Source organism: Engraulis encrasicolus, chromosome 6, assembly GCF_034702125.1.
Source record: "Engraulis encrasicolus isolate BLACKSEA-1 chromosome 6, IST_EnEncr_1.0, whole genome shotgun sequence".
Classification (NCBI taxonomy): Eukaryota; Metazoa; Chordata; class Actinopteri; order Clupeiformes; family Engraulidae; genus Engraulis; species Engraulis encrasicolus.
The window spans coordinates 6,767,752-6,793,288 of NC_085862.1; the positions used below are offsets into that span (position 1 = coordinate 6,767,752).

A 25,537-nucleotide genomic window follows, 5' to 3' on the forward strand; every position below is an offset into this window, starting at 1 on the left:
GTGTTAGGCTTTTTTTTTTTTTTTTTTAATTATGGTAATTTTGTTCAACAATTACACTATATACACTATATATAGGCCTGCATACATAGGCCTATTATAGGCTATATATTTTTTAACTTCTGCTTTATTTTTAACTTTCATTACTGGCCTAATCAATTTGATTAGTTTTTGTTCAATTCCTCTGAAAACAGCTGAATCACATCACACAAGCCACTCACATAACAGACCTTTAACATACAGTAACCAAGCACACAGCAAAACTCTCCAAAACCTCACATACGCACACCCCAAGGAAGGAGAAGTGATGAGAGGAAAAGGAGAGGAGAGAGGAGGAGCTCTTCTCTTATCTACCATGCGCAACAAAATGACAAGAAGTTAACTAAAAGTAAATAATATCACGGGAATCTTCGATTCCTTTGTTACTTCCACAGCTTCGTCGTTGGTTGCTTTTTTGTTATTTGTTTTCTTTCCGATGGCGTGGGCTTTCCAACTAAGTTGCGCCAGGACTCGGAACATTTCAGAAGACAACTGAACTGACAGCTACGCTCACACTACTCTGACAGTCAGCTCTCCTCCTCTGCCCTTGTCGCTATTTCGTTCCACAACCACTCCTTTTTTAACGTCACTATTATTACGGTTACAATTACTACTAACATTCGCCAACACACAGAACTTTGCTCTGACCACCGCCACATTCTCATCACTCGCACAAAACATAGGCATAATCTGCGTTAGTCATGTTATTGAAACGGTCAGGGCCTCGCTGCTTCAAAAAGGCAGCCTGTTACAGCAAGGTTCAGCCTAGTAATAATAGCAGTAGTGGCGTTAAAAAGGTCGTAGCGAAATCGACGAGAGCATAGGAGGAGAGCTGCCTGTCAGAATAGTGTGAGCGTAGCTGACAGAAGGCTGGTCGTCTGAAATGTTTTCAATGCTGGCGCGCGCAACAGCATGGAGTTGCCGCTTGCTGCACTGGAAAGCCCACGGTGGGAGGCTACGTCGTGACGCTAGTGTCCATGGGTAATGTAGGAAATCTCGCTTTAAGGGCTCTGCATACTTAACGTGCGCACGTTCGTCATAGCAGCGGTTTACCGTTCATAATTTACTGTACTCGGGCGCTACTGGCCAAATTGGCGGGTAGGTATTTTTTTCTACTAGCCAAAATTAATTTTCACCCGTGTTTGGCGGGTTGGCGTGTGTTAATTTAGAGCCCTGATAATAACCTATTGTTAATAAATGTGTGGGCATCAGCTGTGGTTGTACCCCAAAAAACATCATTGTCCCACAGACATCTGACTGCTTCCGCCGTCATGTAGGAGACAAACACATGGTCCTATCAGAGGCGCCGGTGCAAAGGGAGCCTAGAAAATAGTCGATTATATCACTCTCAAGTTTCACATCAGGATGAGTTCACTTCTGCACTAAAGAAAATGGCCCAAGTCAGGAATTGGGTCATTTACATTATAGCCTACCACAAAGCTTTTGAAAAAAATCTCATGCACCGTAAATCCTTTAAAAAATAATAACCACTTGACGTAACAATGCAAAATAAATAAAACACAACAAAGGATTATACTAGGGCCACTGCAATTCAGTATCTGTGTGATAAATAGGTCTTATTTTTGCAGGGGATTAAACATTGAAGTCTTTGATAAATATTTGTAGCCTAGATCCTCTGCCGTTGCGTACTGTATGTACGCTGATGAAAGCATGAAATAATGAAAAGACTTTGATTTTATATATTTTTAAATGTTTCAAGAACAAAACTGCAGCTGTATCAAAGCAGGGACAAGAGGGTTAGCATTTTTCTTCCTTGCCCCGCACAGTAGGCTGCATTTTGTAGTGTTAATGTAACACACGGAGTGTTAATTTCAAAGCTCCTCGTGTTACCCCTACTCTGTCAATTGTTGAATTAACACCACAAGATGTACTCTACAAGTCACACATCCGGGTGATCATTAGGTTAATCTGTGACAGCATGTGTGATGTGCCTTCACTCAAGTCGTGGCACGTTAGAAAGGGAGAGGAACACTTAGCACTGTCTTCATCCGGGCTAACCACCACTCACTGCCACTGAGTGCTTTCCAATATCCAGACCAGGGGTGTTGACAGACCTATTTTACAGGGGCATGTTCCTGGCTATATGGATCTGCTGTGCCCTGGTATGAATGTCACCACAAAAAAAAGAAACCTGCCATGAAATTTTGCTCAAGTTTAGTATACGGAGTAATCTACAGAATGCGCACAAAATAGCACACATACTATTTTGCAGAACAATCTGATTGTATAGTTAAGGTATTATGCTTTGCTATTTGTTATCTGTTAAGCTTCGTATTGCTTTTTTGTGCCCTACGTTGCCCCTGTGTAGTATTGGGTCAGCTGATGGCCCTGATCCAGACTCCCGTTCTCAGCCTGTGCTAGAGGCCTTGCATTTTGCTGACTCTCCGCCTACGTGGAGAAAACAATAAAGTTTCCCCGCAGTCAGCCTAGCCGCCACAATAACTGCAGGTTGGTGAGGCTGAAGATGCGCCTCTGCTGAGTGCTTTCCAATATCCAGACTCCCGTTCTCAGCCTGTGCTAGAGGCCTTGTGTTTCGCTGACTCTCCACCTATATGGAGAAAACAATAAAGTTTCCCCGCTGTTAGCCTAGCCTCAGCAACTTTAGGGGGACTGTTTGGGGGACATTCACCATCCCGATTGTAAATGAGATAAAATGGCATTAGAATTGCGCATTTTTGCATGATATTGAATTCAACCTCTGTCCTTGGTGACGTCATCACGAGGCTGCAAGTGAGCAAGGCCAACATCCGGTTGATAGTTCGTTACTCTGTGACAGCATGTGTGCTGTGACCTCACTCAAGTCCTGTCACGCACGCTAGAAAGGACACGCTAGAACACTTAGCACTGTCTTCATCCGGGCTAACCACCACTCACTGCCACTGAGTGCTTTCCAATATCCAGACTCCCGTTCTCGGCCTGTGCTTGAGGTCTTGTGTTTTGCTGACGCCCTGCCTACGTGGAGAAAACAATTAAGTTTCCTTCCTGTCAGCCTAGCCCCCATAACAACTTTTGGGGGACTGTTCTTCATTAACCATCCTGATTGCAAATGAGAAAAAATGGCATTAGAATTGCGCATTTTGCATGATATTGAATTTAACTTCGGTCCTTGGTGACGTTATCAAGAGGCTGCAAGGGAGGACGGGAGTCCGCATATTAGAAAAACCCCACTATTGTAGGCCAACATCCGGGTGATGGTTCGTTAATCTGTGACAGCATGTGTGATGTGCCCGCACGCAACTCTAGAAAGGGAGAGGAACACTTAGCACTGTCTTCATCCGGGCTAACCACCACTCACTGCCACTGAGTGCTTTCCAATATGCGGCCTGTGCTTGAGGCCTTGCATTTTGCTGACACACTCTGCAAGTCACACATCCGGGTGATGGTCCATTAATCTGTGCACTACAGCATGTGTGATGTGCTTTCACTCATGTTGTGTCACGCTAGAAACAGTGTTGCCAGATTGGGCGGTATCCGACCCAATTGGGCTGTTTAGGATGGCTGTCTGCTGGTAAAAGTGGGTTTTTCTACATATTTAAGGCCATAGAAATCAATAGAATTTAGTTCAAATTGGGCTGGATTTAGTGCTTCCAGGCAGTTTTTTTTTTTTTTTAGCATTTTTCTGGACTGGAAATCATCAGTCTCATCTGGCAACCCTGGCTGGTTAGAAAGGGAGAGGAACACTAGCGCTGTCTTCATCCGGGCTAATCACCACTCACTGCCACTATTGTAGGTCATTGGGTTCAGTCTGGTCCGATAGTGATGGGATTTTCGGCTCTTCTTTGAGATGCGGTTCTACAGGCTCTTCTTACTATGGAGAGCCGGCTCTTTCGGCTCCTAAACGGCTCCCTATATATATATGTTTACATAATTAATAAATTAAAAGTTTTACAACATCTTGTTTCATTATTGACATTGTGAAGTACTTTAGGCAGTGCATAGGGTGTAAAAGCCTTTATGAACAACATAATCATAATCAGTCGTTAATAATGACCCAACATACCCAAATACAAAGTAAATTAAAAAGATATTAATGCATACTATGCATTTCTGATCGCTGTGAGTGTGTCTGTAACACCTGCTCTATCCACTGGCACTTTTAGAGGATACACACAATGAGAGGGAGGGGGAGACAAGGACAAAACAAACAAAAAAAGAAAAACGGCTCCCAAAAAAAATCCCAAAAAGACTCCCATTTGCAGAGCCGGTTCCTGTCATTCACTTCAAAGAGCTGGCTCTTAGAGCCGAAAGGCTCGCGACCGACACATCACTACGGTCCGAGGCTTTCCTTTCCCATACCGCACTGATTAGAAGAGGCAGCAGGCTCTTACAGCACGCCTCCACTCAGCATGCTCGCGTCAATTACCGCGACTGATTCAGTTTGCTGCCAGTTAAGCTTAGCATGTGCTTGTGGGAAGCCTCACTACAGTAGTGTCTCACTCTAAGGTGCCCTGAAACAACTTGCGTATGGAAACTTTGGTTCCATATTCTGTTCAACGCACCCTGTGCCATGCAAGTTTTGTGTGTTGCATACGAATATGTCCATAAAAGTGTTGTACTACCAGACAAATAAAATGCCCCAACTGTACTTATTGTGTCTGAGAATGCACACACATATTGTACATACATACTTACATAAATACATAAATACATACATACATACATACATACATACATACATACATACATACATACATACATACATACATACATACATACATACATACATACACGCACATACTGTACATACAGTACATAAAATGTCTCTGTACTCCTGACGTTTTCTCTTTTTCCTGCCTCTTCCAGGAATGTTTACCCTCACAGAAGTTGCCTCTCTCAATGACATCCAGCCAACCTAATCATTAGTTGATAGCCTTATAGAAGTGTTACCAATTTTTCTACACTCCTGACGTTTTCTCGTTTTCTTTGTATTTCAGGAATGTTTACCCTCACAGAAGTTGCCTCTCTCAATGACATCCAGCCGACGTACCGCATCTTGAAGCCATGGTGGGACGTCTTCATGGACTACCTTGGCATCGTCATGCTGATGTTGGCCATCTTTGCCGGGACCATGCAGTTGACCAAAGACCAAGTCGCATGCCTACCCATCCTGGAGGATGTGGACGCAGACGCGGCGTCGGCCACTCCGCGGCCCGACGAATTCACGGACCCAAAGGGAACAGGAGGAGCAGGTGCCGGATCCGGAGCCGCCGGGGCTGGGGCAGGTGCCACCACGAGCCGCGTTACCCTGGCGGCGGCACCGCTCGCGTCCAAGGACCAACCGGACAGCGTGGTTCAGCAGATACAGTTTCTGCACCAGTCGTCCGCCGTCGTGGCGCAACCGGTGCCCACGGGCGTCAAAACGAACTTGGACTTTCAGCAGTACGTGTTCATCAATCAGATGTGCTACCACGTGGCACTGCCGTGGTACTCGAAATACTTTCCGTACTTAGCGCTCATACACACCATTGTGCTAATGGTCAGCAGTAACTTCTGGTTCAAGTACCCAAAGACGAGTTCGAAAATCGAGCATTTTGTCTCGATTCTGGGGAAATGTTTCGAGTCGCCGTGGACGACCAAGGCGTTGTCGGAGACGGCCTGCGAGGACTCCGAGGAGAACAAGCAGAGGCTGACAGGGGCGGCGTCGTTGCTACCAAAGCACGTGTCCACGAGCAGCGAAGAGGGAAGCCCCAATCAGTCCACGCCCATGCTGGCAAAGACCAGCGGCGTGAAGTTCTCCGCCGAAAAGCCCGTTTTCGAATTTCCGAGCATGACCATTTTGGATAAAAAGGACGGCGAACAGGCCAAGGCGCTTTTCGAGAAAGTCCGAAAGTTCCGCACTCACGTGGAGGACAGCGATATGATTTACAAGATGTACGTTTGTCAGACGGTCATCAAGACCGTCAAGTTCATTTTAATCCTGTGCTACACAATGACATTCATTGCCTCCATTGACTTTGAGCACGTGTGCAAGCCCGAGATCAAACACTTGACTGGTTACGCACGTTTCCACTGCACGCACAACATGGCTTTCATGCTCAAGAAACTGCTCGTCAGCTACGTGTCACTTATATGTGTCTACGGCCTGGTGTGCATCTACACCCTCTTCTGGCTCTTCCGACGGCCCCTGAAGGAGTACTCCTTCGAGAAAGTCAGGGAGGAGAGCAGCTTCAGCGACATACCGGACGTCAAAAACGACTTTGCGTTCCTGCTGCACATGGTAGACCAGTACGATCAACTGTACTCCAAGCGCTTCGGCGTCTTCTTGTCCGAGGTGAGCGAGAACAAGCTGCGCGAGATCAGCCTGAACCACGAGTGGACGTTCGAGAAGCTGCGGGCGCACGTGACGCGCAACGCGGCCGAGAAGCTGGAGCTGCACCTCTTCATGCTGTCGGGCGTCCCCGACGCCGTCTTCGACCTGACGGACCTCGAGGTGCTGAAGCTCGAGCTCATCCCCGAGGCCCGGATCACGGCCAAGGTGTCGCAGATGGTCAACCTGCAGGAGCTGCATCTGTACCACTGCCCCGCCAAGGTCTGTCCTTTTCTGTGGACATTTCTGTGTGTGTGTGTGTGTGTGTGTGTGTGTGTGTGTGTGTGTGTGTGTGTGTGTGTGTGTGTGCGTACGTGCGTGCGTGTGTGTGCGTTTGAGAAAAGGGGGGGAGGGTGTCGAGCATTATGCACTTAATCTCTGCTGCACTTTAAGTGGGATGGGAGGGCTGGGGCGGGTCCAGCACTGGTGTCACTTTTTACCTCTTATTGCACTTTACTTGAAAACCTGCTGCCTGCTTACTAAGTATTGTACCCCCAAACACAATTTCTCTGCCCTTTTTGACCATGACAATAAAATTCTTGAATCTTGAATCTTGAAAGGTGGAGCAGACCGCCTTCAGCTTCCTGCGCGACCACCTGCGCTGTCTCCACGTCAAGTTCACGGACGTGGCCGAGATCCCCACCTGGGTCTACCTGCTCAAGAGTCTGCGCGAGCTGTACCTGGTGGGAAACCTGAACTCGGAGAACAACAAGATGATCGGCCTGGAGTCCCTGAGGGACCTGCGGCACCTCAAGATCCTGCACCTCAAGAGCAACCTGACCAAGATCCCCACCAACATCACCGACCTGTCGCCACACCTCATCAAGCTGGTGGTGCACAACGACGGGACCAAGCTGCTGGTGCTCAACAGCCTGAAGAAGATGGTCAACCTGGCCGAACTGGAGCTGCACAACTGCGAACTGGAACGGATACCGCATGCCATCTTCAGCCTCACCAACCTGCAGGTAAGGATGCAAATTATCGATTAATTCATTAATTGTTAGTTTCAATTCTTTAATCCAAAAGTGATTTGAATATTTCCACTATTCACAACCCTCTTCACACACACTCTTCACATGCCTTTTCACCTGGGTGTCTTGTCTGTCGACTTGGCGATAAATTGCGATTAATGTTTTTTAATCCATTAATGCATTCATCAATTACAGTCGATCAATCGATTAATTGTTTGCATTCCTACCTGCTGTCAAGTCAAGTCAAGTGAACTGTATTGTCAAACATCTATGTAACAGGTTTAACACAGAAGTTTGAAATTGCGTTTGACCAGTCGATAAATCGATTAACTGTTTGTATCCATTCCCTTTGCAACCTGCAGGAGTTGGACCTGAAGTCCAACAACATCCGCACCATCGAGGAGATCATCAGCTTCCAGCACCTGAAGCGTCTCATCTGCCTCAAGCTCTGGCACAACAAGATCATCAGCATCCCCATCTCCATCAGCCACGTCAAGAACCTCGAGTCGCTATATCTCAGCCACAACAAGCTGGACGCGCTGCCCACCTCCCTCTTCAACCTGCTCAAGCTGCGGCACCTGGACGTCAGCCACAACACCGTGTCCGTCATCCCACCCGAGGTGGGCTTCCTGCAGAATCTGCAGCACTTCGCCATCACGGGCAACAAGGTCAGTCACTCTTTTTTTTTATATATATATATATATTTAGGGGCTTTTTATGTCTTTATTTGATAGGACAGTCTGAGATGGTGACAGGAAGCGAGTGGGACAGAAAGATGGGGTGGGATCGGGAAATGACCCCAGCCGGACTCGAACCGGGGTCCCCTTGGGCATGCAAGCCCAAATGTGGGGGGCTTAGCGCGCTGCGCCACAGCGCTCCCCAAGGTCAGAGATTATTGAAGTATAGTAGAGATATGCCAATGTAATAGGTTGATATGGGCACCTAACACGACCAGGTTCCGGTCTGCCTAAAGGAGCGTGTCATAATACTCCTAGCATTGAATAGAACAGTCCTTAGGTCTGCCTAAAGGATCGTGTCATAATACTCCTAGCATTGGTCATCCCGCCCGAGGTGGGATCCTGCAGAACCTGCAGCACTTCGCCATCACGGGCAACAAGGTCAGAGATTCTTTAAGTATAATAGGCCTAGAGAATGACCAGTTTATTGTCTTGTTAGTTTCTCATCTCACTGTAATAAAGAACAGGCCTACAATTTCTACTGTACTCATAAACTGACAATCATCATATCGTCATAACCTTTCCTTGCTATTTTTACATGGTTATTAGAAATTAAAAGGAATACCTGTGGTATTTCAAATTGAAAAACATGTGAAGTACTCACTTCTTTTGCAAATCACTTGTAATGATGAACTATTTATAACAGGCAATGGCCTAGTATACAGCCCACATGATTGATCATGGCAGCTGATCACAGTCAGGAACGATAATGTGGCCCCCAGAGAAAAAAGTTTGGGGACCCCTGATTTAAACAGTCCTCCTGCATTTCCTTCACAGATAGCAGCACAACCAGAGATTCTTTAAGTTTATAGAGATATGCCAATGTAATAGGTTGCTATGGGCACCTAACACGACCAGGTTCCGGTCTGCCTAAAGGGGCGTGTCATAATACTCCTAGCATTGAATAGCCATCGGTCTGCCTAGGTCTGCCTAAAGGGACCCCCCTCCTCATTACAATTCTAGAACCCAGAAACAATGGGCCAATTGAACCTCTCTCTCTACTCTCTCTGATACAAAGTCAGAGATTCTTTAAGTATATAGAGATATGCCAATGTAATAGGTTGCTATGGGCACCTAACATGACCAGGTTCCGGTCTGCCTAAAGGAGCGTGTCATAATACTCCTAGCATTGAATAGAACAGTCCTTAGGTCTGCCTAGGGATCCCCCCCACCTTGCAATTCTAGAACCCGTTAACAATGGGCCAATGGAACCTCTCTCTCTCTACTCTCTCTGTTACAGCCATCTGGCATTGGCCAATGGAGTAACTGGTGTATTTACTTTCTCTTACTTTTACTTTTGACCTCTGGTGAATTTAAACAAATTACACCGCACTCACGATTAAAAGTCTCTCTCTTTACTCTCTCTGAAAAGGTGGAGTTCGTGCCCAAGCAGCTCTTCAAGTGCACCAAGCTGCGGACGCTGTGCCTGGGCCACAACTGCATCACGCAGGTGCCCGAGAAGATCGGCCAGCTGATGCAGCTCACCCACCTGGAGCTGAAGGGGAACTGCCTGGACCGCCTGCCGCCACAGATGGGCACCTGCCACCTGCTACGCAAGAGCGGCCTGCTGGTGGAGGACCACCTGTTCGACACGCTCCCCCTGGAGGTGAAAGAGAGCGTCAACCAGGAGTAGTAGATCAGTTAGTAGTACACAGCTTTTTTGTTTTTTTTTCGTTAACAAACATTCAGCAGCTCGGACGGAGGAACAAAAATGCCAAACGTGCGGGCTGCTGGTGGAGGACTACCTGTTCGACACGCTCCCCCTGGAGGTGAAAGAGAGCATCAACCAGGAGTAGATCAGGGGTCTGTTTCTCGAAAGCGTCTTTGCTAAGCTAACGAAGTTAGCAAAGTCCTTCGTACGAGCGACAGTGATGCTCACCACTAAATCCAAGGGAACGTTAAGACGGTCTTAAGACGGTTAGCAACAACAAGAATCGAGAAACGGACCCCAGGACAGTTGTACACAGGTTTTTTTTCTTTTCGTTTACAAACATTCAGCAGCTCGGAGGAACAAAAAAAATGCCAAACGCGTGACTGAGGCAAATCACGTGTGCGCAGCTTTTGAGTGACAGCAAGCCTCCAGCCAATCAGAGAGGCTGATCTCAGAAGCCCTCTCAGCTGTGCTCGCAGCGCAGCATGAATGTTTGTATACGAGGAAGCCCTGTATTGATGGAGATAGATGGATGGATGGATGCAACCATACCAGTCCTGTCCAGTCCTCTAAAGTCCAGTACCACTTCATTACAGAGATGGAGGCTCCTGTCCAAGTATTGATCAGGTCTAACTGACCGTGGTCCTGTGCCAGGGACTGTGGATGGGAGCAACATCTCCCTGGCTAAAGGCTCAGGGGTGCATTTTTCAAAAGAGAAGTTGTTAGCCTGTTAGCAACTTTGGTAGTTGCCAATGGGAAAATACATTGAAAACAACAAAGTAGCTAATGTAGTAAGCAACTTTGGTTTCGAGAAATCCATCCCAGAGTTGTAGAAAGTAGAAGTAGACGTATTCTTACAGGTGTAACTACAGCACTAGTTGCATGATATTACAAAGTTGAATCCATGTAATATCATACCACTAGCGTTTACATCTGTGAGAGTAATTCTACTTCTACTTCATACAACTCTGGCTAGGCTTGTATTCAGAGCGGCTGTACATGCCTGCAAATGTGTCCCAATTTATGGAATGGATGTCCAGTCATTCAAGTTTGCATAAAAGCATTATGCAGATGTTCTTTTATTTTTTTTTTAAGGAAAAAAACGTTGTCATATATTGTACAATATAAATCATGTGGGTATTATTTTACAGTAGGTTGACACCAAAGCTGATACTCAATGGCATAAGGAACCAGTCAAACATCCTCTCATCCCATCATACAGCCTTCATACAGTCTCATTATTCCACCACACATTATTATTATTTATTATTATTATTATTATTATTATTATTATTATTATTATTATTATTATTGCCATCGGTTCAGCATACGCTCAGCACGCCACTTGAGAAACCTCCCAATGCCGTTTGGCATGGTTGTGATGTTTTTGTCATGTTGAGTCCCTCAAAGCACACTTCAATGTAGCAGTTAGCAGTCACACATGTGCACAGCATGTGCATTCGAGCACTTGGCATTGACACATTGACTTAATCTTGCATCATTCCATCCATCCAGCCATCAGTGTTGCCAGATTGGGCGGTTTCCCGCCCAATTGGGCTGCTTAGGATGGCCGTGTGCGGGTAAAAATGGATATTGGAGAAAAAAATAGAAATCAATAGCATTGGGCGGGATTTAGTGATTCCAGGCGGGTTTTGAGCATTATTTGGGCCTCATCTGGCAACCCTGCCAGGCATCCATCTATCCATCCACCCATTTCTAGCTGGCAGTGATCTCCACTACCAGCTCTACAGTGATGAGTGCTATATTGGTGCATCCCTTACCTAGAGCAGTGCGGTTATGCATACTGTTCAGCTGGGGCATATACTACAAAGCTGGTTCAGGAGTAAACCAGGTCAAGTTAAGAGGTAAATCATCTAATAGAAGAGCCTGGAGTTCTTAAGAAAATGAGGACTCCAGGCTCCTCTATTAGATGATTTACCTCTTAACTTAACCTGTGTCTCTTTTCCACTAGCGGTTTTCTGGTAGGCCTACGGCTCGACACAGCGCGACTCGGTCGCCACTTTTTGCTGTTTGAATAGGCACGACACAGCTCAATCATAAAGCAAAAAGTGGCGACCTGTAGGCCTGCCAGAAACACGGCAGTGGAAAAGAGACACTAGTTTACTCCTGAACCAGCTTTGTAGAATAGGCCCCTGCTCAGCTAGTCTATGAGAGATGAGAACAGAGGCTACTCATCCTTAATGTCTACGTCTCTCTAGTCACGCCACCAAATATGGAGTATGGACCATGAGACACAGGGCAGGAGAGGCACAGGACAGGAAAGAACAGGGCAGGACACAGCAGAAATGAATGTTTTACTGCTGGTCACGTTTCATTCAATGAGAGACTTCTGTCAATTGTGGCGTTAAAAAGTTAAGCTCAGGGCTGGTAACATTTTTCTTGAAGAAAGGGGCTGGTGTGTCCGTGTGTGTGTGCGTGTGTGTGTGTGTGTGTGTGTCTGTGAATGTGTGCGTGTGCGTGTGTGCATGTGTGTGTGTGTGTGTGTGTGTGTGTGTGTGTGTGTGTGTGTGTGTGTGTGTGTGTGTCTGTGAATGTGTGCGTGTGCGTGTGCGTGTGTGCATGTGTGTGTGTGTGTGTTTTGAATGTTCTGTATGGACCATGTTAGAGTGCTGACCTTAAGGCATTCTTCCAGAGTCTGGGAAAAAAAATACACAAGAGTGTATTGGCCAGCAGTATACTTTACCATCGTGACCCTCTCCCTTTCAGAGGTTTTAAAAGACATGAAAATAAAAAAATATGAGACTGAAAAAATAATAAAAATAAAGAAACAAAACAAAAACATGTAGTACCATTAGCTAGGTGCCAGGGATATCCCATTGGTTTGTTTTCTTTTCTTTTGGCAGCCTTTTTTTTTCTCATAATCACTTTTTTTCTGCCGTATTTGTTTTTATTTTTATTTTTAATTTGACCATGTTTTACGACAGACTTGTAAACATGTAGCAATCTAGTGGTACTCACTCTTGTCACATTCTGAACATTTCTGTTCTACTCAAATGTCTTGTGTCCTGTGCATGATCACATAGGGTAAAAGAAACATGCCAAAAAGAAAAGCATCCAAGCGTTTTTTTAAAGCCATTGTGTGTTCATGGTCCTCACTCACACTCCTCCCCACATTTCCTGGAGGAGCCTATTGATTGTACCTTGTATTTTTTTGTTTTTTTGTTTTGTTTGTTTCAGATGTAACCAGGGAAGACTACGGAGCTCTTAAAATTACAAGTGAGAGTAAAAAGAAAACAATTGTTTCTTGTGGCCACCAGAAACATTCCTCGTGCCCACCTGAAAGTACAGTTTCAGGTGCGCACGTGAAAGTTTCTGGTGGTCATGTGAAAGTTTCTGATGCGCACTAGAAAGTTTCTGGTGCGCACGAGAAACACCCAGGTAATTTTCTTTACTCTCTCATGTCATTTTAAGGGCTCCGAAGAAGACAAATGCACAGCATACAAAATTAATCATTAACCAGCAACGAATGATGTGCACACATTTGTATATACTATATATACTGTTCTGAATACCAAGTTTTAAGAAAAAGGAGATTTACCACCAACCCTCTCTCCTCATGTCCTGACGTGACACACCAACATGGCATGACCTTTGCTGCTTACAGACCACGATCCCGTGTATGCTGACCTTTCACCTTTGACCTCTGGTGACCTCTGGTGACCTTGATATGTAACTCCTTTTTTATAGAATACTCTAGAAGTACTCCAGCTCAGTTAGTGGACGTGCATTAGATGCATCTTTCGTATTCTCTTAGCTCTCCTGGCCGTCTGTGAGGCTGTCTCACAATGACACACACGATAACGATACGACACTTTGTACCGCATGAAGCACCACAGACACGGTGCCATTTATTCTGCTTCGAACGTACGTATGGCCGTGCTGCAGAATATGCGCTTCCTTGTTGGAAACACCACAACTTATTTGGCCACTAATTGTCCCCTCTCTCTCTCCTCTCCTCTTCTCTGGTTATTCTGTTGTCCCTGAATGCCCGACCGCAGTCTCTCCTCACGGGACGGGAGGGTTTAGAAATAACACAGAGTGCAGACAGGACAGAGATGCACTATTTTAAGTCGTGTTTTCAAGGCAGTTGTCAATGTCACAGCATTATTGTGTACTGAAGGGAACAGCGACACACACAGTGTTGCCAGATTGGGCGGTTACCCTACTACTTGGGATGGCCGTCTGCGGGTAACAACGGGAAAAATTGGCCATTTGGCGTTTTTTTTTTTGTGGCCGTTTTGGGCCAATAGAAGTAAATGCAATTTGTTGAAATTGGGCGGAATTTAGCACATTCTGGCGGTTTTTGGGCGGGATTTGATCAGACATATCTGGCAACACACACACGTGATAAACCTGAGCAACATCCCCCCCAACTGGCCACACACCCCCTACAGTACTCCTCCCTACTCCAGTGCTCCTCACCCTTGTCTTGGCACACACCAGCGCATCTCTACTTTGTCTACTGTCCAATAAAACCAGTAGCGCCGCATTGGATGATCAGCATATGATAATAATAATAATAATGATAATAATAATAATAAGATGAAATGGTACTCGCTCGAAGATCAAGTACTGCATGCGGAGCCATAACCAAGGGATCTCTCACCTCAGTGTTTTAAATCCTTTAAAAGAACAAGACAGGGCTGCATTTCTCGAAACCATAGTTGCTAACTACATTGGCTACTTTTTTGTTTGCAATGCAATTTCCCATTGACAACTACCGAAGTTGCTAACTGGCTAACAACTGCAGTTTCGAGAAACGCACTCCAGACCAGACCGATCTATAGACGTTTTTGTCTCACTGCCACCTCTGAATGCTGCAAACATCATTGTGATTGCGTTTCCTTTTGTTTTAAAGATGCTGTCTTGTCTCACACACCAGGAGTGCGTTTCTTGACAGCGTCATTGCTAACTAAGTTAGCAACTTACTTGGTTGCAAGTCAATTTCCCATTGGAAACCTAGTAAGTTGCTAACTGGTTAGCGATGATGCTTTCGAGAAACAGGCTCCTCAGGTCTGGTAAAATAATAATAAAAAAGCAACGCCTGAACTGACCTTAGGAAGCATTAAGACAAAAGGTATACATATATTTTGGAAAATGTTTTAATATATAATGGAAGAATGTTGCAAGGATTACTCTTAGGTAGATTTTAAATTGTTATTTACATGTATATTTTCAAGTATTGTCTTTCCCTTTATTAAGTTCATATGTCCAATTTTTAACTAAGCTGCCTCTTTTTAATTTACTTTTATAATGTAAAGTAATTCATTTCTAAACCAATGTTTTAACTTTCAGTTGTACGCTGAATTGAAATCAATAAACACTGATGTTATGTCAACCCATTTACCTTTTGATATACGTTTTGCCAGTGCGAACACATGCACCCTCTAGGCCTACTTGAAGCCTGCTAGTGGTATGGTATGGGCAGGGGCGCCGCCAGGGGGGAGAAAGGGGACAGTTGTCCCGGGCACAATCAGAAAGTGGGGGCAGAATTGGATCCTCATTACATTCCATATATTGGGCCAGGGGGCCCTTTCAGATGACTTTGTCCTGGGCCTGGGCCTGGCCAAAGCTGTCAGTGGCCGTGGGTATAGGCATAGGCCTACTTTATGATTCTATGATTTTATAAAACTATAATTCCTGAAGAAGGAAATGGAGGTAAATAGTACATTGCCAGACACTACTGTAAATGGGGCCATGGGGCGAGCTTGTCTGTTTGGAGTGAGATCGATGTCCTCGTGAAGTGTGTCTGGCTGGACGCAACAGGAGCTCTTGAAGACGTGTGATATCGTCACTACAGTGGACAGCAGTGAGTTGTGACATTGCAGCCCCTACCGTACAGTAGTAGGCTCTCAGTACAGAATGCCACACGGCTGTGAAAATGAGGGCACGGTTACATATCTACGCGTGTGTCATAACATTTTGACCCTGTTGTTCAATGATAACTCTTTTATATGGCACACTGGCACACAGAGGAAGGCACACACCGAAACATGTCTGTGCACAAAAATAAAGAAAACAGTTTGATGCAAGGTGTGCCCCCTTTTCTTTGATTCTAAGTATTTTATTTAGGACAGCACCCTCGAAATTAATCAAGAAACCCGAGTGAAGCCTGCCACCTGCCATACTTAGGTCTTTTATATGCCCATAAATGTTGTATTCCTATGTTGTCATTTTATTAGCAACTTATAGCATTCTATGTCAACAGTGGCTCGCCATATTACAAAAATAGACTACTGCACAATTATTTTCGTATTAAGCATTCTTGATTAGGCCTACCGTATAGGCCTATAGGCCCACTTAGGCCTATCTAATTGTAGCCTAATCCTAATGAATCTAGTTTTTAACCGGGGTAACCTATTGCTGATTGTGCATGAATTGTTCTGCAACCCTGGAAGTCCCACAGGCCGAGGCCTGCCATCCCATGTAGGCTACCTTCAGTAGAAGGCTTTGTTTCAGAAGCTGAATCATTTCTCAAAATGACACAACACAGCACAGGGATTTCCTGAGGCAAGCTCTTTTGAAATTAAATGTGCGTAAGGACACTCTACTACTTCCTCAAAAAGAGAGACAAATGTAATGGATTTCACTCCATGTACATACAACACGTGCTTGCACTTCTCTAATGAATACCTTGAGTCATCAGTTGTAGTCGCGGGCGGAACTGGATCTCGCCTGCTTGTCCCACTCTGCATTGTCACGCCATCCTCTGACCTCGTCTTTGTTTTGATGCGGGAGCGCCCTCTGGAGGTGAAATGAATCCTCTCACCACCCTCGACATGTCATCGCAAAGATTTACACAATTTCAAAAATCTTCAAAAATGTTACATTTCAGACTTATGTATTTAATAGGTATTTTGGTAGTCATTACCATTGTTACATAGTTATTACATCTGTAGCTGCAGCTTTCACCAGGCCTAGGCTTTTCTTCATAACTACAAACAAAAAGAAAGAATTCTCAGGCGAAGGACAGTAGAAAAATAGAAATAGAAAGCCTTTTAAACAATACAATATAATGAGATAATTTAAATGGTGCACACTGTCCTTGATAGATGAACACAGTCCTTAGTGCAAGTAAGTAGGCTATGTGTTCATGACAGCTTTGGGGAAGAACCTTTTAGTCTTTTAGTCTATTGGGTTTAAGTTATTGGCTGGTAATGACCTGTAGCGCCTGCCAGAGGTCCACAGTGTGAGCAGATGGAAGCCAGAGTGTGAGACGTCTTTAATGGTATCCATGAGATGTACTGTATAATGTACTGTATATGGAGGTTATAAGATTGTTATCACTAACTTTTATTAGGAGAATATCATCATTCTAAAATTATAAAATAATGATATACACCTAACATCTGATTCAAATTCTGGGTGTAACATTGCCTGTGCATTGCACTCAATGGCCAGCTCACTGTTTATTACAATGTAGCAGGGCTAATACTTTCAGGATTGAGAAAAATGTTTTTAAAATACATTTATGTAAATGTATTCAATTGTTCAACGTTTGACATTAGTGAAATTGTATATAAGGGATTCATGAAGATAGGAAAGAGTTGAAAGTGAAATTGCAGGTGTACAGGTTAAAACAGCCTATACTGTGTACTGTCTTGCTAAGAGGGCTAGCCCTTCTTGTGTGTGATGTTTCATTTCAGATAGGAGCAGACCTGAAACAACCCTCTATTTCTATCTCTCCACGAGTACTGTATGTACTTTCCAACTGCACCAAGGCCAACTGTTGCTGTGCAACACTATCAGAACAGATGACTATACTACAAAGACGAATACAGCAGTGAAAAACAGTCTTAGTAACATGAACCTCAGTCTAGACCTCAATCCTAAATGTTTACAAGCATACAAATGGAAACAACAACAAAAAATTCCCAACCAAACAACAACACCAACCCACACATGCCCCCAGGTGCAATATTAGCTTCTCCCATTTCCAGTTACTCTGCTCCTGCTGCTCCCCTGAATGGAGGCTTTGTGGGCCATTTTTTTCTCCTCCCAGAGTTTCCCTGAATCAGAGCTGGACTGGGCCCACAAACTGACCCGGGCATTTTTTGTTTTGTTTTGGCATAGACCATCCCCTCACCCCCACCCCCACACAAGAATGATGGTCTCAGTACATTGCATTATATATTAAAGATCCACTGATGGGCCGCCCCATGAAAATTGTCGGCCTGTCTCTAGGACATTTTTAAACAAATGTAACAGGTTGGACTAGTAGTCTAGGCAATGGGTGAAAAAATCGCTCGCAAGGTGATAAAAGCATGAAACTTGGCACAAGTGTTCATTAGGACATGCTTATCAATTTCAGGGGTGGAGCCACCCAGAATTCAATGTTGCATAGCAACGGTTGCTAGGCAAAGCATTTTCTTAAGCAACCAGCATCACAGATAGAGTTTCTTAGCATGTTTGTGGTGTCATGATGTCTGTCCATGTTCATTAGGACATGTTTATCAGTTTCAGGGGTGGAGCCTCCCAGAATTCAATGTTGCATAGCAACGGTTGCTAGGCAAAGCATTTTCCTTAGCAACCAGCATCACGGATAGAGTTTCTTAGCACTTTTGTGGTGTCATGATGTCTGTCCTTGTTCATTAGGACATGCTTATCAGTTTCAAGGGTGGAGCCACCCAGAATTCAATGTTGCATAGCAACAGTTGCTAGGCAAAGCATTTTCCTTAGCAACCAGCATCACGGATAGTTTCTTAGCACTTTTGTGATGTCATGATGTCTGTCCTTGTTCATTAGGACATTCCTATCAGTTTCAGGGGTGGAGACGCTCAGAATTCAATGTTGCATAGCAATGGTTGCTATGCAAACCATTTTCCTTGGCAACCAGCATCATTGATAGATTCTTAGCACTTTTGTGGTGTCATGATGCCTGAATCTACAGTACTTGTCCTAATATAACTGCAGTAATGGTTGGAGTTGATATACCTTCAATATCGGAGATAATTTCCTCTTTGTTATTCTTGCCATTCTAACTCGTTCTTATATTGTGCTCATCTAAATTAAAGAGTTTAAACACTCATACAATTTTACAGTTGCTATTCCTGTATCCAAAGAAAACATACAACATACAACAAACATACAACATTTAGGAATTACAAATTCCTGACAGTAAAACACATACAATTCAGATAATAACCATAGACAATGCTTGCTTGGTTCACACCAGACCATACCACAAGTTAGATATGGTCTGTAGACCGCCTACTGATTTCTCATAGAGAGGAGTGGTTTGCGATTGCTAATGGCCATTTATTTGCTGTTCTCATTAAGTGTTATCATTTGGTCTATATGTAGCCCATAGCCAATTGTGTCAGTTACTGTATATTGAAACAAACTGAAAGGTTCCGTTTTTCAAGTACTGTAAAGGGTGGTTTATGCCTCGAGATCAGCGTCCCTGCGTCGTGATGCAGTGAGCCGCGCAGTTAACGGAGTGAACCCCCCCCCCATCACGCAGGTACTCTGGGGCACCTCCCCGAAATTGTGTCTCGACGCAGGGATAATGCAGACAGCGACGGCGTGAAGGGCGAAAATAGGTCTCTGATTGGTCCTCTCGACCAGCCTGCTCTGTCCTCGAGTCGAGAGAACAAGCTACTTCCTTGTTCTAACCTTCGTCGGTCTACGGACTGTGAGCTCTTCCTTAAATAAGTTGCCTGTGCTTTGTCGTTTGATTTATTTACACGAACCAAAGACAACACGTGCGCTTGCAAGTTACGACGCTGTTTCGAATTGAGCCGAATTATTTGGACAGTTGAACAGTGTTCCGAGGTCGAGGAAACATTCCGCTTCGTGCGACCCATCCTCGACAAATGAGCCACTTCTTTGTTCCAAACTACGCGCTGGCTGCAGTGCAATCAAAAATGCACGTGACATAAATATGTAATGCTTCATTTTCATTGTCGTCGAGTCTGTGAAGCTAAAAAACAACCGACACGTCTAGGTTACTCTTTGTATTGAAGGCAGTTTGAGCGTGAAATGATATCGCGCAGACCGCGCTTCAAAACAGGGCATAAACCAAAATTAACTGCATCATGGCTGGGACAAGCTCACTCCGTGGCACTGAAAGGAAGTATAACCCGCCCTTAATACACGTCATCATCTTTCCACCCCTCCCCACTTGCTGATTGGCCCCCAAGATCTAGTTGCCTCGCTGAGGGATAGAATCCATGGACGCTTTTCAGACTGGAATGTGCAAAGCAACATAGGATTTCCCAGGCTAAGACAACACAACTGATACTGTGTAGGCAGCAGTGGCTTAAGCACTCATTCAAACCCAGATTGTCTGTTTTGTCTAGATTCAGCCCATTAAGGTTAAGTAAAGATTAGGTTAATAAGAGTGTTTTCCATACCTTCATATATGGCTGAAGAGAGGTTGAGCCACAGGAACTGTCATTAACTGGCACAGAAAGATGACTGTAACAATGTGATGCCTAAGCACTTGGCAGTGAAATTGTATATTTTGTACAGATTGCAATAATCAGGTTAATGATAGAATGGTACGTCAGTAGGTTTTTGGATAGAGAAACAGTACAGCGCTTCTATTCCATTTGATAAAGGTTCAGTGTAAATACTGTAAGAATTAAGTTAAGAAAAGGATGTGAAACTCAGGCCAGGGGACCAAATTTGGCCCACGGAACCACTTCGGCCATTAGGCCCGCAAGATCTTTGCAAATTTGTATTCCAGTTGGCCCACATACACCATCAATACATAGACAATGTGACTTGAAGGCAAAATTCAGTCAGTCCGAGTTAGAGTACTTTTATAAATCCACAAAGCAAAATTTTGTTCATCACAAGAATTATCAGTGTGTGTCCAGACTAGTGTAACAGCACATACATAGTTTGTTAGTTTTAAATTTGGATATTTGGAATATACAGAAAGTAATTATATATTAATACAGTAATAGGCAAACAGTACCCATGATTGTAACCAACTGCTAAACTGACAACTATTGGTGAAGAGAAAAACATTTCTTTGCATTTCATGACTATAATCTGCTGCTATTAAACCATATACTTTTAGACAGACTCCATTCATTTTGAAAACATGTTACAGTTGTCTAAATTTTTTGTAACACATAATCCATTTAGGATTTTATAATTAGTTCCTGGGTATGCATGTAATCACTTTGTCATTTGACACAACACAGGCAAATGATGTTGTTCATGCAGGCATCTTTCTTTCCAAAGTTGTAATTTTGTGCTCTGAATGATCAGTATGCAGTCGGCACATGCAAAATGCAGTGAAATAAAGAGAGGCCTGACTTGAAGTGACACTTAAAGCCCCTCATTACTACAAATGTGTTCAAGAAGAACTTAAGTGAGAATAATATTCACATAATTGCAACGCTTTGTGGTTTCTAGAATGACACCAAAGGAGTCACAATGTCCCATTTGCTATATAACCTTTAATGTATTAATACAGTGATATAGCGAAGTCAAGATATACACATATCATACCACAGAACTGATTAAAAACTGTGTTGATGTTTGTTGCTCAGGAATGTTCATTGATTATGAAAGGTCATAAGCATACATATTGCAGTATTTGAAGCATTATGATGCATTATTTTAGTGATATTAGGGCAAGGAGTCAATATTTAGACAAAATTGCTGGGAACTGTATTACTGATGCTAGTTGCTAATGAAGATGCTTTACCTAGCAACTGTTGCTAGGCAACATTGGATTTTGAGTGGCTCCACCCCTGATATTTAGTGATATTTGGGCAAGGAGTTAATATTTACACATCATAACACCACAGAATTGCTGGGAACTGTATTACTGATGCTGGTTGCTAAAGAAGATGCTTTACCTAGCAACGGTTGCTAGGCAACATTACATGCTGAGTGGCTTCAAGTAACATTAGGGCAAGGAGTCAATATTTAGACATCATAAAATCACAAAATTACTGGGAACTGTACTACTGATGCTGGTTGCTAAGGAAGATGCTTTACCTAGCAACGGTTGCTAGGCAGCATTACATTTTGAGTGGGTCCACCCCTGATATTAAGTAATATTAGGGCAAGGAGTCAATATTTAGACATCATAACACCACACAATTGCTGGGAACTGTATTTCTGATCCTGGTTGCTAAGGAAGATGCTTCTCCTAGCAACCGTTGCTAGGCAACGCTGAATTCTGAGTGGCTCCACCCCTGAAATTAATAAGCATGTCCTAATGAACATTTGTGCCAAGTTTCACGCTTTTATCACCTTCCGAGCGATTCTCCCATTATATTGCACCCATTGCCTAGACTATAGGTCCCCTGTTAGTGTGCATGTTGTAATTGAAAACAGCTGCCCGTGTGGGCGAGGGTGGAGCCCTTCCGGTTAGTATAAATTGCCTACTATGTTGTCTGTTAGCCAGGTGTGGCTAACCTCAGTAACGGTTGGCGCTTGGGGAAGCCCTGTACGCTGGGTGAAGTAGGTGATGTTGGCGTGTTGGGTGTTGGACCCACACTGGAGCGCGTAGAGCGCAGCTGAAATGCGGACGCCAGGTTGCCGCATGTAGCCTAACCGGCTCGAAGGTAAGCCCTTCTGTGTGCACCTGGCGATAGCCAATTATGTTTGTACTGTGGCTAACGAGATGTTGTTTCATTGCAGCATTGCATGGTGAAGCAAGGGTCAACCGTAGACTTCCAAGCTCGGTCCAGTGCTTCCCAATTGCAACTGAAGGTAATTTCTAATTAACCGTCACTCTGTGCCTGTGGCTTTCATGCCACACCTTGCTCATTGATAATGGCATTTCCCTGGCATTAACCCAGTCTGTCTTGTGCTTTCTAGGTTGAGCACATTATTGTCAATTGGCTGGGGTGGGGGGACGCCGCCGTCCTTTCCCGGTGTTTGTGTTTGTTATTTTGCCTTTTACCACCACGAGCTCTTTTAGTAGTGGCAGGTTGTTGTTCCTTTGCGCAGGTGCACGACGCTTTCGTCTTTCAGCCATACGGTCTGACACGGTCAGCTCCAGTCACCCACCCCTTAGACAAGGGATGAGTGATTGGGGACTGGCCGGTTGAGATTTGTAGCAGTATCGTGTAAACTTATTGGTGAGGTGTAGATCCCCTGAGTGGTATAGTAAACTCTCTGCCAAGAGGCCTGATTTGATAAACATAGGCTACCTCTTCACTGTGAATCATTTCAGTGTGCTGTGACTTATTTTGTTTATTTTGATTATGTTTTGTGTGTACAGTTTTGATTGATTGCAGTGTTATTTTGCATTCGCAGTGCAGTGTGTAGTTAACACACTCAGTAAATTACCTGTACTAGGCCTACTCAGTGCTCTCGCACTTAAGCCGTCACCGTTTCACGATATGTACCTGTATTGACTTCAGTAGAGTTAAGACTCTGTTTGTGTATATGGACTCAAGTGAACTGCCTGCTCATTTTGAAAACGAATAAGACTGAAAGCAGAAGAAAATAAAAACTATTGTATGTGCAACAGCTGTGTCATCCTTGTCATCTAGAACCTGTCGGGGAAAATTGTATTTTTAACATCTGGGTTGTCTCACCCTTAACGAGACTGGCGTAGTCACCTTTTAAAACCTAATTGCTTAAAAGTTAGTAATCCTACCAACCTCCCCTCTGCTACACAAAGAAACAAAAAACTCTTAAAAAGTACTATACCTTGGACTAAAGAGCACACAAAACCCAAGAAGCCAACAAACAATCTGGATAAGAGCACGCCATACTCAACAAACAAAAAACTCCCCCCAAAAAACAAAAGCATCGGCCCTTGATCACTATCGCTGTCGGCCCACTGGGAAAATGCCCTGTGTGCCAGATGACCAGTCCAGTCCAGTGCTGCCCTGAATGCAATGGAAGCTGTGCTCTCTGTTGGCCCTCAGCACACAGGCGGCCCTTAGGGCTGGACTGGCCATCTGCCATACAGGGCGTTTTCCCAGTGGGCCTCAGGAGGCTGTTTGTTTTGTTGACCATCATAATATTGTAGCAAAAAGGGGCGGTAAGGGGCTGGTCTACTGTATGCCAAAAAATGCCTGGACCGGTTTTATTAGTCCCAGTCCAGCCCCACGAGCCCGTAGGGATCAGTTGAGGGGGTGCTCGACCCTCACTCAAAGCCCTCGCCGGCCGGCCGATCGAAGCCTTCAGAGTGCTGGAGGAGAGAAGAGGTTAAAATCTCCAGTCTTACAGTATAGTCCAAGTCCCCCGAAGGGAGAAGGAGAGGAGCTATCTTTTCAGTTCTGAAGATCTCAGTTTCACCACTTGTGTCCAAAAGCACTTTCTTTTTCTTTTTCTTTTTTGCTTCTTTCTTTCTTTTTTTCGAAGAGGCAAAACGAAACTTTAGCAGAAGGTCCTCTGAGGGAACAAGACTATACTTTTTAAGCGATAGCCTGGAGCTACTAGACTATGTGAGCGAGTGAAAGAAAGAAAGAAACCCTGCTGCCGTGGAGAGAAACCCTGCCGAGGTTTGCAGTCCGTGCTCTGCCCAGCGCTCTGCCCAGTGCTTAAAGTAGGCCAACTGTATTAGACTATTGTCTGAGCTCAGTGTTGCCAGATTGGGCGCGTGCCCGCCCAATTGGGCTACTTGGGATGAGCGTCTGCGGGTAAAAACGGGAAAAATTGGCCATTTGGCCATTTTTCAGCTGTTTTGGGCCCATAGAAGTCAATGTAATTTGTTGAATTTGGGCGGAATTTAGCGCATTTTGGCGTTTTTTGAGAACCTTTTGGGCGGGATTTGGTCAGACACATCTGGCAACACTGACTGAGCTGCAGAGGGATGGCTAGCCCAAGGAAACACCAAGAAGCAGCAGACAGGCAGCACAGATATATACTGTAGAATAAAACAAAGAAAAGTGAAACCAGACAGCCTGAATCGTGTGTAATATTTCACTAATTGAGAGGGGAGGCCTACAGGTCCCATTTGCTTCTTTAATGTCTAATGCCTGTTAAAGTGAAATCTAATAAAGAATGGGAAAATAGGTCACAAAGGTACATCCACATAAATCACCATTAATCAATGCACCAATAGTTAATAGTCTGACCGGAACAATTTTGGGTCAAATTTAGCTTCAGGGGAGTTATTTATACTGGACTACTAAGGGAGTGGTTCTTCACCTGGTTCTAAAGTGGTTCTTAAGTGGTTCTAAACCTCAACACAAACAAAACTCTGCACACCCCCTGGAATCTCTGGTGCACCCCCAGGGGGTGCCTGCACCGGGTTGTGACCAAAATTCTGCTAGCAAACATAATAATTAGGCCAAATCAAAATCAAATTAAAGCATGTTTTGTTCCCCAAGTAAAGTCATTAAGGTATTAATTAATGTCTCAAGCAAGAATCATTGTAATTGATCACTTAATTTTTTTTTTTAGTGCATATACACATGTAGAAGTTTGGCTTGGGGGTGCGCGGCCTGTCTTGGGCAGAGGCAAGGGGGTGCTTTAAGGCAAAAAGGTTAAGAACCACTGCACTAAGGGATGGCCTTGTTGAAATCATGACAGCTCTACTATAGTATAATATAGTTTCTACTGGATGATGATATTCCGTAATTGACGATACACCTACCGTAAGATACACATTCCTCTATTGCTGAACACCACAAGTGATAAAAGGCCAACAGTATGACCATATGGATCCTTCCACAGTGGGGCGCCACTGAGCATGTGCTGCTAAGGCTCATGGGATACGACAGGAAGTGACAGCAGCTTTGCCACCACTTGTGCTTCCCCTATTACCGTGTGTGTGTGTGTGTGTGTGTGTGTGTGTGTGTGTGTGTGTGTGTGTGTGTGTGTGTGTGTGTGTGTGTGTGTGTGTGTGTGTGTGTGTGTGTGT

General features: G+C 44.4%; 1 protein-coding gene across 1 annotated transcript in view; it reads left to right on the forward strand.

The window, feature by feature from the left end:
- LOC134450640 (volume-regulated anion channel subunit LRRC8D-like) overlaps nt 1-11,560 on the forward strand; it is a 32,557-nt gene extending 20,997 nt beyond the window's left edge. The window contains exons 2-5 of the mRNA XM_063200525.1: nt 4,992-6,586; nt 6,925-7,329; nt 7,698-8,003; nt 9,445-11,560. Coding sequence (XP_063056595.1) covers nt 4,994-6,586; nt 6,925-7,329; nt 7,698-8,003; nt 9,445-9,705 — 2,565 coding nt within the window. The 5' untranslated portion in view covers nt 4,992-4,993 and the 3' untranslated portion in view covers nt 9,706-11,560. The remainder of the gene's footprint in view (nt 1-4,991; nt 6,587-6,924; nt 7,330-7,697; nt 8,004-9,444) is intronic.
- Nucleotides 11,561-25,537: the final 13,977 nt, after the last annotated feature.